Consider the following 19,501-nt stretch of genomic DNA (forward strand, 5'->3'; position numbering starts at 1 on the left):
GTGGAAGTCTATTGAGAGATTTAGGGGCTAGTGTTGTGGAAGTCTGTTGAGTAATTTAGGGTCTAGAGTTGTGGAAATCTATTGAGAGATTTAGGGGCTAGTGTTGTGGAATTCTGCTGAGAGATTTGCTGGCTAGAGTTGTGGAAGCATACTTGCCAACCCTCCCTATTTTGGAGGGAGACTCCCGATTTTGGACCCCCTTTTTAGGCCATTTTAGCATGTCCAAATTCTTTAATATTCAAAATGTCAAAAATCTGACTATACCATCAGAAAGAATAGGTCAAACTATGCAAAAATCAACCTTTAATTTCTTCATAGGGGGTTACAAAGTAGACTTTCTTGAGGTCGAAAGTTTAAACACATGAAATTACCCCCATGGGAATTTCAAAAAGTTGGCAAGTATGTGGAAGTCTGTTGAGAGATTTGCTGGCTGGGGTCGTGGAAGTCTATTGAGAGATTTAGTGGCTAGGGTGGTAGAAGTCTTTTGAGAGATTTAGGGGCAGGGGTTGTGAAAGTCTATTAAGAGATTTGCTGGCTAGAGTTGTGGAAATCTATTGAAAGATTTAGTGGCTAGAGTTGTGTAAGTCTATTGAGAGATTTAGCAGATGGGGTTGTGGAGGTCTTTTGAAAAATTTATGGGCTGGGATCAAGGAAATATTTTGAAAGCTTTTTGTGGTTTTGGAAATATCTTGAAAGGTTTAGAAACTGGGATCAAGAGAGTATAAAATGACAAGAGATCCCAGAGGGATCTTGGCGCCCACCAAAGAATGATCTATGTCTGACAACGGAAAGAGGGATCTTTTCCCTGCTTTTCAAACTTTTTCAAACACACGACATATAAAATTTGAGACAGATCGCTATAGTACTTTCTAAGAAATAGTGGTAACAAACTTCAACAATGAAATCTAAGATGGCGGCCGGTTGGCTATCTTGTTTACCGATCAGTCCCGAAAGGCATTATGCATCAGTCCTAAAAGGTACTATGCACAACTAGGGTACAAGGGGAACCTACACATAAAATTTGAGAGAGATCCCTTCAGTACTTTCTGAGAAATAGCGGTAACAAACTTAAACAATCGAAATCCAATATGGCCGTCGATCGGCCATCTTGTTTACCAATCGGTCACAAATAACAATATGCACAACTAAGGTCCTTGCATGGGGAACCTTCATATGAAATTTGTGAACGATACCTTCAGTACTTTTTGAGAAATAGCGGTAACAAACTTTAACTATCAAAATCCAAGATGGCCGCCTGTTGGCCATCTTGTTGACCGATCGGTCCCAAAATGCAATATGCAGAACTAGGGCCCTAGGAAAACCTATATACGAAATTTGAGAAAGATCCCTTCAGTACTCTTTGAGCAATAGTGGTAACAAACTTTAACTATCAAAATCCAAGATGGCCACCTGTCGGCCATCTTGTTCACCGATCGGTCCCAAAATGCAATATGCACAACTAGGGTCCTAGGGGAACCTGTATATGAAATTTGAGAAAGATCCCTTCAGCACTTTTTGAGAAATAGTGGTAACAAACTTTAACTATCAAAATCAAAGGTGGCCGCCTGTCGGCCATCTTGTTGAACGATCGGTCCCAAAATGCAATATGCACAACTAGAGCCCTAGGGGAACCTATATATGAAATTTGAGAAAGATCCCTTCAGTACTTTTTGAGTAATAGCGGTAACAAACTTTAACTGTCAAAATCCAAGATGGCTGCCTGTCGGCCATCTTGTTCACCGATCGGTCCCAAAATGCAATATGCACAACTAGAGCCCTAGGGGAACCTATATATGAAATTTGAGAAAGATCCCTTCAGTACTTTTTGAGAAATAGCGGTAAATGATAATTAAAATAACATTTTAATTTACTTTATACATGCTAGGAGTTGACGTTAAACGTAATCGTAAAGTAAGCTTAAGGTGTAAAAGTTTTTTCGGTGATACAGAAGGGGGAGATGGGTAGGAGATTTATAATAGTCATTATGCATGCGCATCAGAGCTGCGACAGAGAAACAAAGAAAAGAAGGACGTTTTTCAAGGTCAGTCAGTTTTTTGATTTGTTACGTTTTTAACAAGTTGAATTGAAAGCATAAGTACTGATTGGTGTGACATTTTAGGTATAATGATAGTTATATAGCACAAGTACTGATTGGTGTGACATTTTAGGTATAATGATAGTTATATAGTACAAGTACTGATTGGTGTGACGTTTTAGGTATAATGATAGTTATATAGCACAAGTACTGATTGGTGTGACATTTTAGGTATAATGATAGTTATATAGCACAATTAAGTACTGATTGGTGTGACATTTTAGGTATAATGATAGTTATATAGCACAAGTACTGATTGGTGTGACATTTTAGGTATAATGATAGTTATATAGCACAAGTACTGATTGGTGTGACATTTTAGGTATAATGATAGTTATATAGTTCAAGTACTGATTGGTGTGACATTTTAGGTATAATGATAGTTATATAGCCTAAGTACTGATTGGTGTGACGTTTTAGGTATAATGATAGTTATATAGCACAAGTACTGATTGGTGTGACATTTTAGGTATAATGATAGTTATATAGCACAAGTACTGATTGGTGTGATGTTTTAGGTATAATGATAGTTATATAGCAAAGTACTGATTGGTGTGACGTTTTAGGTATAATGATAGTTATATAGCACAAGTACTGATTGGTGTGACGTTTTAGGTATAATGATAGTTATATAGCACAAGTACTGATTGGTGTGACATTTTAGGTATAAAGATAGTTATATAGCACAAGTACTGATTGGTGTGATGTTTTAGGTATAATGATAGTTATATAGCACAAGTACTGATTGGTGTGACATTTTAGGTATAAAGATAGTTATATAGCACAAGTACTGATTGATGTGACATTTTAGGTATAATGATAGTTATATAGCACAAGTACTGATTGGTGTGATGTTTTAGGTATAAAGATAGTTATATAGCACAAGTACTGATTGGTGTGATGTTTTAGGTATAAAGATAGTTATATAGCACAAGTACTGATTGGTGTGATGTTTTAGGTATAAAGATAGTTATATAGCACAAGTACTGATTGGTGTGACATTTTAGGTATAATGATAGTTATATAGCACAAGTACTGATTGGTGTGACGTTTTAGGTATAATGATAGTTATATAGCACAAGTACTGATTGGTGTGATGTTTTAGGTATAAAGATAGTTATATAGCACAAGTACTGATTGGTGTGATGTTTTAGGTATAAAGATAGTTATATAGCACAAGTACTGATTGGTGTGACATTTTAGGTATAATGATAGTTATATAGCACAAGTACTGATTGGTGTGACATTTTAGGTATAATGATAGTTATATAGCACAAGTACTGATTGGTGTGACATTTTAGGTATAATGATAGTTATATAGCACAAGTACTGATTGGTGTGACGTTTTAGGTATAATGATAGTTATATAGCACAAGTACTGATTGGTGTGATGTTTTAGGTATAAAGATAGTTATATAGCACAAGTACTGATTGTGTGATTTAGGTAATGATATGCAGTTGTGTGACATTTTAGGTATAATGATAGTTATATAGCCTAAGTACTGATTGTGTGAGTTTTAGGTATAATGATAGTTATATAGCACAAGTACTGATTGTGTGATGTTTTAGGTATAATGATAGTTATATAGCACAAGTACTGATTGGTGTGACATTTTAGGTATAATGATAGTTATATAGCACAAGTACTGATTGGTGTGACGTTTTAGGTATAATGATAGTTATATAGCACAAGTACTGATTGGTGTGACATTTTAGGTATAATAATGATAGTTATATAGCATAAGTACTGATTGGTGTGACATTTTAGGTATAATGATAGTTATATAGCACAAGTACTGATTGGTGTGATGTTTTAGGTATAATGATAGTTATATAGCATAAGTACTGATTGGTGTGACATTTTAGGTATAATGATAGTTATATAGCACAAGTACTGATTGGTGTGATGTTTTAGGTATAATGATAGTTATATAGCACAAGTACTGATTGGTGTGACATTTTAGGTATAATGATAGTTATATAGCACAAGTACTGATTGGTGTGACATTTTAGGTATAATGATAGTTATATAGCACAAGTACTGATTGGTGTGACATTTTAGGTATAATGATAGTTATATAGCCTAAGTACTGATTGGTGTGACGTTTTAGGTATAATGATAGTTATATAGCACAAGTACTGATTGGTGTGACATTTTAGGTATAATGATAGTTATATAGTTCAAGTACTGATTGGTGTGATGTTTTAGGACTACTTAGCTAGTGTCAATCAATAACACAGCTGTAAAGTTTTTTATCTGTCTAAAGAAATACTCTAGTTAATAACTCATATAACATTGATGATTGATGTTCTAGGTGAAGAATTTGTAACTCAAATATCTCAGGTGGAAAGTCACTTGAGCACTTGTTTATTTACAATAGTGGATTTACGTCATTGATTTACTTATCCAATAAAAACTACATACTGAATTGTTCACATTTTACATTTCCTGAACACATGGTGTATTGTTAAGGCCCAGTTCTTTACTTTGTGGGTAGCATGTTATTTATAGGTAAAATTTTCCATGTCAAAAGATTCCAAAACGATATTGATCACACTCCATTTTCCTCCCAGCCATTAGGATAAGGCTATTATTCCATAGCCTATGGCAGGAAATTGACTTCAGAATTTAAATCCTACATAGATTATTTGGAGGTTGAAATTCTTACATGGATCGCTAGTAGAAATGTCAAAGCTACTTAACTTTTCCTATTACAGAGCCGATTCTCCTTTCAAGTTGCACTGCCAGACATTATAACTGGGGCTCCGATACCTTTAGTTGTCTGGCCAGGCATAACTCTTAATGGAGGATCAATTCTGTAGCAATAAGATATCAAAGCTAGGCTTGGGGGTGGTACACATTCTGGGCGATGGATTTACATATACATAATCTGGGCGATAAATTTACATGTACATATTCTGGGCGATAGATTTACATGTACGCATTCTGGGCGATGGATTTACATATACATAATCTGGCCGATAAATTTACATGTACATATTCTGGGCGATAGATTTACATATACATAATCTGGGCGATAGATTTACATGTACATATTCTAGGCGATAGATTTACATGTACACATTCTGGGCGATGGATTTACATGTACACATTCTGGTTGATGGATTTACATGTACACATTCTGGGCGATGGATTTAAATGTACACATTCTGGGCGATGGTTTTACATATACATAATCTGGGCGATAGATTTACATGTACATATTCTGGGCGATAGATAACATGTACATATTCTGGGCGATAGATTTACATGTACACATTCTGGGCGATGGATTTACATGTACACATTTGCACATTCTGGGTGATGGATTTACATGAAATACTAAATAATTTTCAGGGTTGTACATATTTTGGGCAATGATGAAGATAAAGATCTTTTTACAGTGATCAATCTACATGCGCATCACGAGTCCTGGAATCACAGAATTTTAAAAGGACCCATGATATTTCTGGGAATGGGTATCTATAACACTGTGGGACCCATTGTTTTCACAAAAACCATTGAAAAGGACCCACGAAAAATAATCGTAGATTGAACACTGTTTTTACTTTATGGTATGCATGTAAAGGAAATTTTTAAAGTACTTTTGCTAAATGGAGTATTTGTAGACATGAATATTAAGATTGTAACTTTGTAACTTTAGATGTCTGAATAAAGTGTTGTTAGATATGTTATAACAGGACAACTATTGTTTTGTTTTTTTTATCTATGAAACATGAAGGAAAACATGCAGGAAACAAGAACAATATCAGCACTGTCTGAATTAAGCTATGATGGCCTTTATGTAAAATTACTGGTTCAGACAACACTGTATTTAACCTCAGTGTAGTTGTGTATAGATGTTAAAGGTAGTTATTAAACATCAAGACCATCCACCACCGTTACATGGGGGAGGGACTACGTCCTGGTTAGGGCCAGGCCAGGTCACTGGAGCTGGGTCACTTTTTAAATATGAACCACTTTACTGATAGGATAATGTTTCCATCAGATACAGGTAAAAATAAGACTTCTTTGTGAAAATATCAGACTCACTGCCAACTGACCCATTTTATACACAAAATACAAATGTTTGATAAAGCCTTTTAATGTCATAAAAATATTTCTATTAAGTTCAGTTTCTAAAGGTCGGCGTGATCAGACACAAAGTTTATTGTAAAAGGAAGTGACTACATGTTTGATTACCATGTCTAACAGTTTATTGTAAAAGGAAATGACCACGTGTTTGATTACCATGTCTAACAGTTTATTGTAAAAGGAAGTGACCACGTGTTTGATTACCATGTCTAACAGTTTATTGTAAAAGGAAGTGACCACGTGTTTGATTACCATGTCTAACAGTTTATTGTAAAAGGAAGTGACCACGTGTTTGATTACCATGTCTAAAAGTTTATTGTAAAAGGAAGTGACCACGTGTTTGATTACCATGTCTAACAGTTTATTGTAAAAGGAAGTGACCACGTGTTTGATTACCATGTCTAACAGTTTATTGTAAAAGGAAATGACCACGTGTTTGATTACCATGTCTAACAGTTTATTGTAAAAGGAAATGACCACGTGTTTGATTACCATGTCTAACAGTTTATTGTAAAAGGAAGTGACCACGTGTTTGATTACCATGTCTAACAGTTTATTGTAAAAGGAAGTGACCACATTGATATTACCATGTCTAACAGTTTATTGTAAAAGGAAATGACCACGTGTTTGATTACCATGTCTAACAGTTTATTGTAAAAGGAAGTGACCACGTGTTTGATTACCATGTCTAACAGTTTATTGTATGACCACGTGTTTGATTACCATGTCTAACAGTTTATTGTAAAAGGAAGTGACCACGTGTTTGATTACCATGTCTAACAGTTTATTGTAAAAGGAAGTGACCACGTGTTTGATTACCATGTCTAACAGTTTATTGTAAAAGGAAGTGACCACGTGTTTGATTACCATGTCTAACAGTTTATTGTAAAAGGAAGTGACCACGTGTTTGATTACCATGTCTAACAGTTTATTGTAAAGGAAGTGACCATAGTGACCACGTGTTTGATTACCATGTCTAACAGTTTATTGTAAAAGGAAGTGACCACGTGTTTGATTACCATGTCTAACAGTTTATTGTAAAAGGAAGTGACCACGTGTTTGATTACCATGTCTAACAGTTTATTGTAAAAGGAAGTGACCACGTGTTTGATTACCATGTCTAAAAGTTTATTGTAAAAGGAAGTGACCACATGTTTGATTACCATGTCTAACAGTTTATTGTAAAAGGAATTGACCACGTGTTTGATTACCATGTCTAACAGTTTATTGTAAAAGGAAGTGACCACGTGTTTGATTACCATGTCTAACAGTTTATTGTAAAAGGAAGTGACCACGTGTTTGATTACCATGTCTAACAGTTTATTGTAAAAGGAAGTGACCACGTGTTTGATTACCATGTCTAACAGTTTATTGTAAAAGGAAGTGACCACGTGTTTGATTACCATGTCTAACAGTTTATTGTAAAAGGAAGTGACCACGTGTTTGATTACCATGTCTAACAGTTTATTGTAAAAGGAAGTGACCACGTGTTTGATTACCATGTCTAACAGTTTATTGTAAAAGGAAGTGACCACGTGTTTGATTACCATGTCTAACAGTTTATTGTAAAAGGAAGTGACCACGTGTTTGATTACCATGTCTAACAGTTTATTGTAAAAGGAAGTGACCACGTGTTTGATTACCATGTCTAACAGTTTATTGTAAAAGGAAGTGACCACATGTTTGTCATCATTACCATGTCTAACAGTTTATTGTAAAAGGAAGTGACCACGTGTTTGATTACCATGTCTAACAGTTTATTGTAAAAGGAAGTGACCACGTGTTTGTCATCATTACCATGTCTAACAGTTTATTGTAAAAGGAAGTGACCACGTGTTTGATTACCATGTCTAACAGTTTATTGTAAAAGGAAGTGACCACGTGTTTGATTACCATGTCTAACAGTTTATTGTAAAAGGAAGTGACCACGTGTTTGATTACCATGTCTAAACAGTTTATTGTAAAAGGAAGTGACCACGTGTTTGATTACCATGTCTAACAGTTTATTGTAAAAGGAAGTGACCACATGTTTGTCACCATTACCATGTCTAACAGTTTACACATGTTTGATTACCATGGCTAACCTGGTTAGGTCCCCTTATTTCTCTATCACAAACCAGATTGACTTCATCGTTAATGAGGGAGAAAGTAAGCTCTATCACAAACCTGATTGACTTTATTGTTAAAGAGGGAGAAGGTAAGCTCTATCACAAACCCGATCAACTTCATCGTTAACGAGGGAGAAGGTAAGCTCTATCACAAACCAGATTGACTTCATCGTTAATGAGGGAGAAAGTAAGCTCTATCACAAACCTGATTGACTTTATTGTTAAAGAGGGAGAAGGTAAGCTCTATCACAAACCGGATTGACTTCATCGTTAATGAGGGAGAAAGTAAGCTCTATCACAAACCAGATTGACTTCATCGTTAACGAGGGAGAAGGTAAGCTCTATCACAAACCAGATTGACTTCATCGTTAATGAGGGAGAAAGTAAGCTCTATCACAAACCTGATTGACTTTATTGTTAAAGAGGGAGAAGGTAAGCTCTATCACAAACCGGATTGACTTCATCGTTAACGAGGGAGAAGGTAAGCTCTATCACAAACCTGTTTGACTCCATAATTGACAAGGGAGAAGGTAAGCTCTATCATAACCCGATCGACTTCATCGTTAACGAGGGAGAAGGAAAGCTATATCACAAACCTGATTGACTTCATCGTTAACGAGGGAGAAGGTAAGTTCTATCACAAACCCGATCGACTTCATCATTAACGAGGGAGAAGGTAAGCTCTATCACAAAACCGAATGACTTCATCATTAACGAGGGAGAAGGTAAGCTCTATCACAAACCGATTGACTTCATCGTTAACGAGGGAGAAGGTAAGGTCTATAACAAACCTGATTGACTTCATCGTTAATGAGGGAGAAAGTAAGCTCTATCACAAACCCGAATGACTTCATCGTTAACGAGGGAGAAGGTAAGTCTATCACAAACCTGATTGACTTCATCGTTAACGAGGGAGAAGGTAAGCTCTATCACAAACTTCATCCGTCTATACAAACCGATGACTTCATCGTTAACGAGGGAGAAGGTAAGCTCTATCACAAACCTGATTGACTTCATCGTTAACGAGGGAGAAGGTAAGCTCTATCACAAACCTGATTGACTTCATCAAACGAGGGAGAAGGATTGTCTATCACAAATGATTGACTCATTAACGAGGGAGAAGGTAAGCTCTATCACAAACCAGATTGACTTCATCGTTAATGAGGGAGAAAGTAAGCTCTATCACAAACCTGATTGACTTTATTGTTAAAGAGGGAGAAGGTAAGCTCTATCACAAACCGGATTGACTTCATCGTTAACGAGGGAGAAGGTAAGCTCTATCACAAACCTGATTGACTTCATAATTAACGAGGGAGAAGGTAAGCTCTATCACAAACCTGATTGACTTCATCGTTAACGAGGGAGAAGGTAAGTTCTATCACAAACCCGATCGACTTCATCATTAACGAGGGAGAAGGTAAGCTCTATCACAAAACCGAATGACTTCATCGTTAACGAGGGAGAAGGTAAGGTTCTATCACAAACCTGATGACTCATCGTTAACGAGGGAGAAGGTAAGCTCTATCACAAACCCGAATGACTTCAATGTTAACGAGGGAGAAGGTAAGCTCTATCACAAACCGGATCGACTTCATCGTTAACGAGGGAGAAGGTAAGGTCTATCACAAACCCGATCAACTTCATCGTTAACGAGGGAGAAGGTAAGCTCTATCACAAACCTGATTGACTTCATGGTTAACGAGGGAGAAGGTAAGCTCTATCACAAACCAGATTGACTTCATCGTTAACGAGGGAGAAGGTAAGGTCTATCACAAACCTGATCGACTTCATCGTTAACGAGGGAGAAGGTAAGTTCTCTATCACAAACCCGATCAACTTCATGGTTAACGAGGGAGAAGGTAAGCTCTATCACAAACCTGATTGACTTCATCGTTAACGAGGGAGAAGGTAAGTTCTATCACAAACCGTGATTGACTTCATCATTAACGAGGGAGAAGGTAAGCTCTATCACAAACCTGATTGACTTCATCGTTAACGAGGGAGAAGGTAAGGTCTATCACAAACCTGATTGACTTCATCGTTAACGAGGGAGAAGGTAAGGTCTATCACAAACCTGATCAACTTCATCGTTAACGAGGGAGAAAGTAAGCTCTATCACAAACCTGATTGACTTCATCGTTAACGAGGGAGAAGGTAAGCTCTATCACAAACCAGATTGACTTCATCGTTAATGAGGGAGAAAGTAGCTCTATCACAAACCTGATTGACTTTATTGTTAAAGAGGGAGAAGGTAAGCTCTATCACAAACCTGATTGACTTCATCGTTAACGAGGGAGAAGGTAAGCTCTATGACAAACCTGTTTGACTCCATAATTAACAAGGGAGAAGGTAAGCTCTTTCATAACCCGATCGACTTCATCGTTAACTAGGGAGAAGGTAAGCTCTATCACAAACCTGATTGACTTCATCATTAACGAGGGCGAAGGTAATTTCTATCACAAACCTGATTGACTTCATCGTTAACGAGGGAGAAGGTAAACTCTATCACAAACCAGATTGACTTATCGTTAATGAGGGAGAAGATAAGCTCTATCATAACCCGATCAACTTCATCGTTAACGAGGGAGAAGGTAAGCTCTATTACAAACCCGATCAACTTCATCATTAACAAGGGAGAAGGTAAGTTCCATCAAAAATGCTACAAAATAAATCTTTCATGAAGGTTTTTACAAAGGTGACAATTTTCTTTGTATATACATGTATTTTATATAGTTTACTGTATTAAGGCTGTAAAGAATTTGATATATTTGACTAGCTGTGTCCTCCATTTGAACACACTTTGTAGCCATTCATGTCAATGTCAGATATCAAGAATCTTGGTTACTGAGCCTACAATGTAAACTAACTATCCTGTGGACAATGAGTTAGATAAAACTGATGATTTTGTTTACAGACATGAAAATCCTCAAGGACTTGTCTGTTGGAGAGACGGATGAGAGCAAACTGGGAGAACTAGCCGGTCAGCACAATGAACTTCTTAAACACGCCATGAAATGTAAGTCACAACGTGTCATTTTAGATAACACTGACGATACCACTTGGATAAGGCCTCAATATGTAACAAAAAGTGTATTGTAGTACTGTGAAACAAAAACTTTGGTACTAATAAACCTGCATACGTATATATTTATATGCCTTGACTTCATCTATAATGTAACATTAAAAGGATATTTCTAAACCTTTTTGTTAGAGTAGTGTAATAAGGTTTCGACTATTTATTTTACCAAGTTGCTGTTTTTTTACAGTTAACAAGACACAAGCAGTAGTGTACATGACACGGTCTGTACATGAGTTGGAAAACGAGAATGTTGTCTCCAAGTCGATAGAATACATCAACATGGTCCAGAAACGGTCATTCCCATACAGAGTTGTCCCCCCTGTCCTTCCTTTCACCGGCGACGCTATAGAGAACAAGACCGGGATACACGGGAAATTTGTTAAGTTCTTCCCTACAGATAAAACAAGTGGATGTTTTGTTACTGTGATAACGAGAGAGGTCAGTACAGTCCACAGTCTTCTATAAATCATCTGATAAACTAGTATTTATATAACTACATACACTGTAGGATAAAAGTGTATGATCAAGTATTGTAGTATTTATATAACTACATACACTGTAGGATAAAAGTGTATGATCAAGTATTGTAGTATTTATATAACTACATACACTGTAGGATAAAAGTGTATGATCAAGTATTGTAGTATTTATATAACTACATACACTGTAGGATAAAAGTGTATGATCAAGTATTGTAGTATTTATATAACTACATACACTGTAGGATAAAAGTGTATGATCAAGTATTGTAGTATTTATATAACTACATACACTGTAGGATAAAAGTGTATGATCAAGTATTGTAGTATTTATATAACTACATACACTGTAGGATAAAAGTGTATGATCAAGTATTGTAGTATTTATATAACTACATACACTGTAGGATAAAAGTGTATGATCAAGTATTGTAGTATTTATATAACTATACACTGTAGGATAAAAGTGTATGATCAAGTATTGTAGTATTTATATAACTATACACAGTAGGATAAAAGTGTATGATCAAGTATTGTAGTATTTATATAGCTATATACTGTAGGATAAAAGTGTATGATCAAGTATTGTAGTATTTATATAACTATACACAGTAGGATAAAAGTGTATGATCAAGTATTGTAGTATTTATATAACTATACACTGTAGGATAAAAGTGTATGTTGGCTTCATAGTATAATATAAGTATCTCTAAGTAGCATATTTTTATTAACTCTGCATAGATACCATTCAGAAATGCATGTTTCCATTTCCAAAGTGTTCACCTATTCTCAAAGGACTTTTTTACACAATCTGTAATGCTATAATTTCCTTATAATTCAGCCTGAAGATGCTAAGGAAGCTGCAAAGGATGTATTGGCTCGAGCTCAAGCTAAAGGTCTGCTGAGTGGTAAGAAACCGAAGGAACGGAAGGACTCATTGGAGCATGTGAACGGGGAGGCCACAGAAGGTCTGACCAATGGCCACAGTGATATTGACAGTAAACTGCTGCACAAACGCTCAAGGAAAATGCAGCGCCGTGTTCAGGTTCGGGGCACTGTATCTGCACCTCAGTACAACAAACTGCCATCGTATTCTAAACCTCACGCCTCCAGTCCCATCCATAGTTATATAACCTCTCCCACCAAACAGCGTACCGCCAGCATGCCACATAATACCACTCGCTCTGCCATCTCTATAGGCTCACGTCTGTACCATGCCACCACCAAAAACTCGGGATCGGAGCTGGCTAAACGTAGTAAACCTATAGTGGCAGAGCATGTCAAGGTCGTCAAACATCCGGCTCCGTTCCGGTGAGGTCACATGTCACACACTCACTCGCGTTCATTATTATAATGCATGACTTGGCCATGTTTGTTCACAACTTTGTATGTATAAAGGCAACAAATGGATGACTTGGATGTATTCACCAAATTTTCATTGATGATGGAAATTTGTGCATGTGATAATATTTGTTTATTGATATTTAAAGTGCATATATTTATGATTCTTTTTATGAGCCGAATTGCCGCCCAGGAGAGTTGGATGGTAACGAGAAATGTTTATTTAAGAGATGACATTGTGTACTATAAGTACAGTTACTGATGTTATTGTTGATGTTCATATGATATGTGATGTTTTTGTTTCCTGGTCGATGTTAGTAGTATTTAAAACTAGTCTATATTTAGAAGTTATTTTTGATACGCGGTAAAGTCGTGTTTGTAGATGTACAAAAGGTGCTAAAATAACCTACGTAGTACTGCTATATCTCGGGTAGGGCTGTAGTGCTGTACTGCTGAATTGTTTATATCACAAACTTGTGGCAATATAATTATCATTTCTAATTTTCTTTAGAATTCTGTCCCCAAACATCTCCCTGTCATCTGTTTGTAACATTTTCAGCCCAATGTTTCCTGTTTAGAATGATTTAACCCGAAGTGTTCCCGACGTTGATCGTCTTCCTTTTGTTCCTCTCCACCCTATGTTTTATGACTTGTGGTGTATTCTAGTGCTATTGTTCACTGAACTTCAGTCACCAAAATTTTACTGTTCAGTCCAGCAGTTCAGGTTAAAAGATGTTCTTAATATCCATACCAGAGAACAGTTTTATTGAGTTCATTTGTTGGTTAATTAACAAACGGCTTTTTGGATGTTCATTGGAATAACAAAGTTTTAAAAAGTCATATCTTTCCAATTGTTTTTTTCCCCTTCTTAAAGTCAATTTGTTTGAAATATTGAACATTTCATGTCCGTCCAAACACATTTTGTGCTTCTTTTTGTGATAACTTACCTTTTTTGAATAAAGAGGGTTTTTATTGTGTATATGAAAATGTTATAGTTTGTGTGTTTTTTACAAATCTGAAGTTGTAAGTATGTAGTTAAATTGTTGCTTGATTTTTTAAACTGTTAAATTTTAATATACTAGATCAATTTTGATCGATGCAATGTTCATGGTTAATGTAAATTATTTATTATCAATGTATACTACTCCCATTTACATTCCATCAGATATCTTTTTAAATTCATTTAAACTTCAAGGAAAAAAAGGAAAATGTTTTCATCAATTTCACATGCACTGAAACTGTAATTTGTTTGTCATTTTATCTGAAGTTTTTTGCAATATATAAACATTGATGACATTTATACAAACTATAATTGTGTATTATGTTGTCTGTATGATTCAGCGCTCACTATACAATGTTGGTCATTGTGTGTCTAGGATTTGTCAGAGGATTACTGTGCATGCTTGCATGAGGTATGGTAACACCATGGTCACAGTAGAAATGTCACTGGCTCGACATATTGTTGTATACACACTGTCACGCATTATTATGTAATTTCATTAAAATGTATTAAATGTTGTTTGGTTTCACGCCTTTTTATTGATCACTATAAATATGAGTGTAGACATCTTTATCTTGACATGCTCCAATTTCAGCACATTACGAGGTTATTTAGTGCAAGATTACAATATTGACATATTCACTTGACTCGATGTCTCTCTCAAAAGTGATGAAATAAGTCTGCAGACTTCCTCAATTGCAACTTGCTCTTATTTAAGAAAAAAAAAAGTTTATTATTCAAAATTTGATAAAAGTTATACATAAATGTGACCTGACTGTAAAATCCTGAATGAAAATCACCACTATTTATTACCATGATTTTAACACAAAAAATGTGTTTCAGAAAGTCCAAATTACAATGTAAAGATCAAATTAGCATAACTGCAAGACATTGAATTTGTAAACAACTTACTAAAATTGTTTATACTTAAACTATTACTTTAATATCATTAATAAACTATTACTTTAATATCATTAATATAGCAAAGTCGAGAAAATCAGCGAGGCAGACGTCAAAAAACTGAGAGTGTCCGAATAATGCCACTTACATAGATGGAAGATTGAACCTGTGAACACTTTGTCAACCATTCTGTTGTGGACAGACGGACAGCAAGGATCTCAAAAATGATTATTATCCACTGCAATATATCTCAGACTCAGAATAGACTGCAATCTATAACAGTATTATATAACAGGATCTTTTGTTCAGACTAGAGATATAATCTCCCCATGTGTACGCTGGTCGGCTCGAGGCCTATGGTCAATTGGGAATCAAATCTAATGTCAGAATTTCATGTTTCGTAATTTATGGTAAAAAAGAAATTTGAATGTTGGTGCCAGGAACCTGGCGACTTTCTGATTCTCTAACAGCTCAACGTAATGGATTGTTGGGAGGCCACCATGTGAATTACCGGTATGTAAAGTGTGAATACACCTGTCTGACTGTGATGGTGATGTCATTGTCTTAGGTCATTGCTGGGTCTACAATCTACAAAACCTATATCAACAGACTGATCGAGTCAATATGTAATTAGAAATGGTGTCCCGTCATGGCGACTTTACATGAGTGGATCTCTACTACAGTGTTGCCTGGAAAGAATGGGTCTTTGCTCTAATTAATTGGTCTTGATATTCATCATCGAAACATGAAAAACAGTCAAGTACTGAAGTATATAAACATAAGTTTGAATTAACAGAGTTTAATTGTACAAGTCATTGAAAGCTTGTAATATCTCCTACCCAATACTTAATGGTTCAAGACAGGACAGAGAAGACACTTGAGGACTTAAGCTGGACAGTCAGATTGAGGTCAGCAGAATAAAATCATCAGCTACATATCTTCGGGGTTGACAGGAATATTGGAATATTTTAACGCCTGTTCTCCCGCCCTGATTGTTACATAACTTTAGTGTTACATAGAAAGGTCTGTTTGTAGCTTGTAACACCTTTTTTCTCCTACCCAATACTTAATATTTCAAGCTACAGACAAGACAGAGGACTCTGAGCATATGTTTGAATTTCCTGTTAAAATTGTACTTAGTTGATGATATGAAATATGTGTACAATTTGTATCCATGTACATTGCCATCCTGGAATTCAGATAATCTAATTGACAATTTCCACAGTGATCATGTCAGCATATCGAACCGACTATCACTTCGTCATTGAAACGTCCTTTTTTGAGGAAGTGGATGTGGCGCAGTGGTAAAAGGCACAGGTATGTTTGGCTAGGTGATTGGGTGCTGTAGATTGTGAGTTCGAGGCCCGGGCGCGAGTCAATAAATTGTCATCCTTTGTTAAAGTGTGGTTCTTTGATATGTCATAATTACTAAACACAATGTATCATATGCAATATGTGTTGTTGATCCAAAGGTTTAATTTGAATTTCCTGATGAAATTGTTCTCCGTTGACAATTATATCCATGGATGGTCACACATATTTAAAGGGAAGTAACTGGTACATTATGAATCCACTTTGCTAGTGAACTGCACATATCCCTAAATATGTCACATACTACAATTACCTTAAAGTATTATACTCCTATGATTACACAAGTTTACAGCACTATTTCTGTGATGTTATACATAGGATTTTAACTGCATTTGACAAATATAAAATGTTATGGGGGAGCTGAAGGGGCCATAGTGATTATCATTACAATTATGTAGTATCAGAATCAGTTTTAGCCTAGCTTGAACCCACCGCTAAACTTATTTATAAACTCTTCTAAGACTGATTATCTGACTGGACCTATAGTCATCATACTTTTGTTGTTTGTCGTTGTACATAAACAGATTCTTCTTCAAGGTCACAGGGGTCAAAAAGTCTTTAAATGAATTCTTATGAATAACTAAGAGGCCTAGAGACCTGATATTTGACCTGTAAAATGCCGGGAGGAAGAACTACCCAATTGTGCAAATGAATGACCGTGACCATCGTTCAAGGTCACAGGAATCAAAAAGGCTAAAAATTTTATACAACTTCTGATCAAACACTAAGAGGCCTTGAGAACAGATATTGGGGATGTAGCATACTAGAATGAAGGGCTAGCAATTTTTTTTTAAGTGAATGACCTTGGCCTACTTTTAAGGTCAAAGTCATCAAATATATTATAGATTCAACTAAAGAGTTCCTTGTATTAGACGAATCGCCAGCTGTCAATCAAATCACAATTTACTTTACATTTTGTATTGTGTATGTTAGGATGTTTGCTCTGACATTGAATAGGTACATGTGCGTTTACGAGTATGACGCGTGGCTATATAACACCTGGCAATAGTCCGATGACTGTTATAGAGCCTTATAGGGCTGTTGTATACGTGCATAATTTAAGGGTTTGAAGATATTAAAATGATACGAGCCTAGTAAAACATAAAAAAATATGTAAAAGCATGACGTTACAATTACCAGAAGGTAGAACCAAAATTTTGTTGATAGTTATTGTACCAAAATAGTTTTTGTATCTGAAAACTGACAAATGACCATGGTATAATGTTACACAAATGTACAATAAAGCTGTTGATTTTATCCCGCAGTTGTCTTCTCCTGTCTACGCTTAACTATTGCAGTGACTAAAGGGCAGTAACTGTAACCATTTGGTTTCATTTACATGTAAATGTATTGAGGAGGTTAGATGGTGTTTCAGGTCCAATCTATACCTGTGGTCATTCAAGGATGAACTAGGATTTAGTTTGAAACTGGCCTGGTCTCTAAAAATATACCAGTTACAATGATTTCAGGAGACTAAATCGACATGTTTTAAAGGTTCCAAGTGGGAATTAATGTATTTATCACCTCGTCAGCTTGATTTCCAGTCACTTAGCCTAACAATTTTGCACGTAGTAGACATACTAAGCATCTTACATATGACCTAGAGTGATTTTCATTGGCTGTGTTTGGCAGGAAATTCGTGTGATCTACAGAATGATATAAACTCTAGACAAGAAACAAAATAAGATGATCTCTGGGCTCTAGAAGTCTGATAAAATGGCATTTCTACTGGATTTGATTTCAATCCATTTTGAAAATTTTCAATGCAGGGAGTTTTGCATATATATGAGATTTTATGAAATTTCAAAAATAAAAACTTATGGCTGGTTTCTTAAAATCTCGCTGCTAAATAAATCTACAGTTCAAAGTAATAAAATAAAAGAATTAATTAAGTGACATTAAATGAAATTATTCAATATCCTACACATAGACATGTGTGTATATAGAATCAGTAAACACTGAACTCCAGCAACATATGGCTGATATATGATGTACAAAAAAAAACCAACACTTCTGATTGATATGGGAAACTGATTTTATTCCACATTTTGGTTCTCTCCATGGTATTGTTGTGATCATACACAAAACAGGAAGCTGTATCAGACATTGCCATGACAACACAAAATGGTGGTGAGAGAAGCGTTGTCCTTAGCGACAAGAAGTAGCAGAATGATGATGATAACAATAAATACAGACCTAGAGCAGGTATTCTATAGATAGAACAAGTAATTACGAATAAAAAAAAAGTTTCCTTAATAGGAAATATAGTTTTGTAAAATAAATTTTGATGTGTGTTTTTTGTTGTGTTTTTTTAAATCGGCACTCAATTTCATGATGATATTCAAACTTGTGATCAGATTGACAAGGGAGACAACTGCTCTTTGATGAGAAAATAAATGTCCTACTTCATGAAATAGTTGTATCATTGCTTATAGATGAAGAGTTCACTACTGATATATTTATATACGGCATATCTTGATATAATGGAAACAAAATGATTAACATAAACATATCAAATAATATAATAGATAACAATACTGGCCGACAAAGCATTTCAAAAGACCATGGTGTTGTAGCCATGGTCAGTCTAACGGCCAACACAGCAACAAAATCCAGTAAAACTTCAATAGGCAACAAAAGTAGATATTTCAAAGAACAACCTCTTTTTGTCAAAATTAGGCCGAAAGAAGACAAAAAAATCTATTTGTTTTATTCTTAAAGGAGTGAGTTTAGGATATCGTATCTCAAAAAGGTTTCTGAGAAGGAGATAAACTTTAATAACATAATCATATAAAAAAAGGTTTATAATTTACTTTAATCATTATGCATAAAAGTAAGTTTAATTAAGATTCAAAGTGAAGGTAAGGAATGTAAAGATGCCAAATAGACTGGTAACACAATACAGGGATTATAGAAGGTCCATTATAACTGGCCATTTCAAACTACCAGTAATGGAAACTAAATCCATCTGTATTTCCATATACACTGTCAGCGTTTCCATGAACACTATCAGCGTTTCCATGAACACTGTC

General features: G+C 35.5%; 1 protein-coding gene across 1 annotated transcript in view; it reads left to right on the top strand.

Annotated features, from left to right (window-relative positions):
- Window positions 1-14,716, top strand: part of LOC138326783 (putative methyltransferase NSUN7) — a 68,613-nt gene extending 53,897 nt beyond the window's left edge. The window contains exons 9-12 of the mRNA XM_069272786.1: window positions 10,031-10,107; window positions 11,214-11,315; window positions 11,566-11,816; window positions 12,699-14,716. Of these exons, the coding sequence (XP_069128887.1) occupies window positions 10,031-10,107; window positions 11,214-11,315; window positions 11,566-11,816; window positions 12,699-13,172 (904 nt within the window). The 3' untranslated portion in view covers window positions 13,173-14,716. The remainder of the gene's footprint in view (window positions 1-10,030; window positions 10,108-11,213; window positions 11,316-11,565; window positions 11,817-12,698) is intronic.
- Window positions 14,717-19,501: the final 4,785 nt, after the last annotated feature.

This window comes from Argopecten irradians, chromosome 7 (genome assembly GCF_041381155.1).
Source record: "Argopecten irradians isolate NY chromosome 7, Ai_NY, whole genome shotgun sequence".
NCBI classification, from domain to species: domain Eukaryota; kingdom Metazoa; phylum Mollusca; class Bivalvia; order Pectinida; family Pectinidae; genus Argopecten; species Argopecten irradians.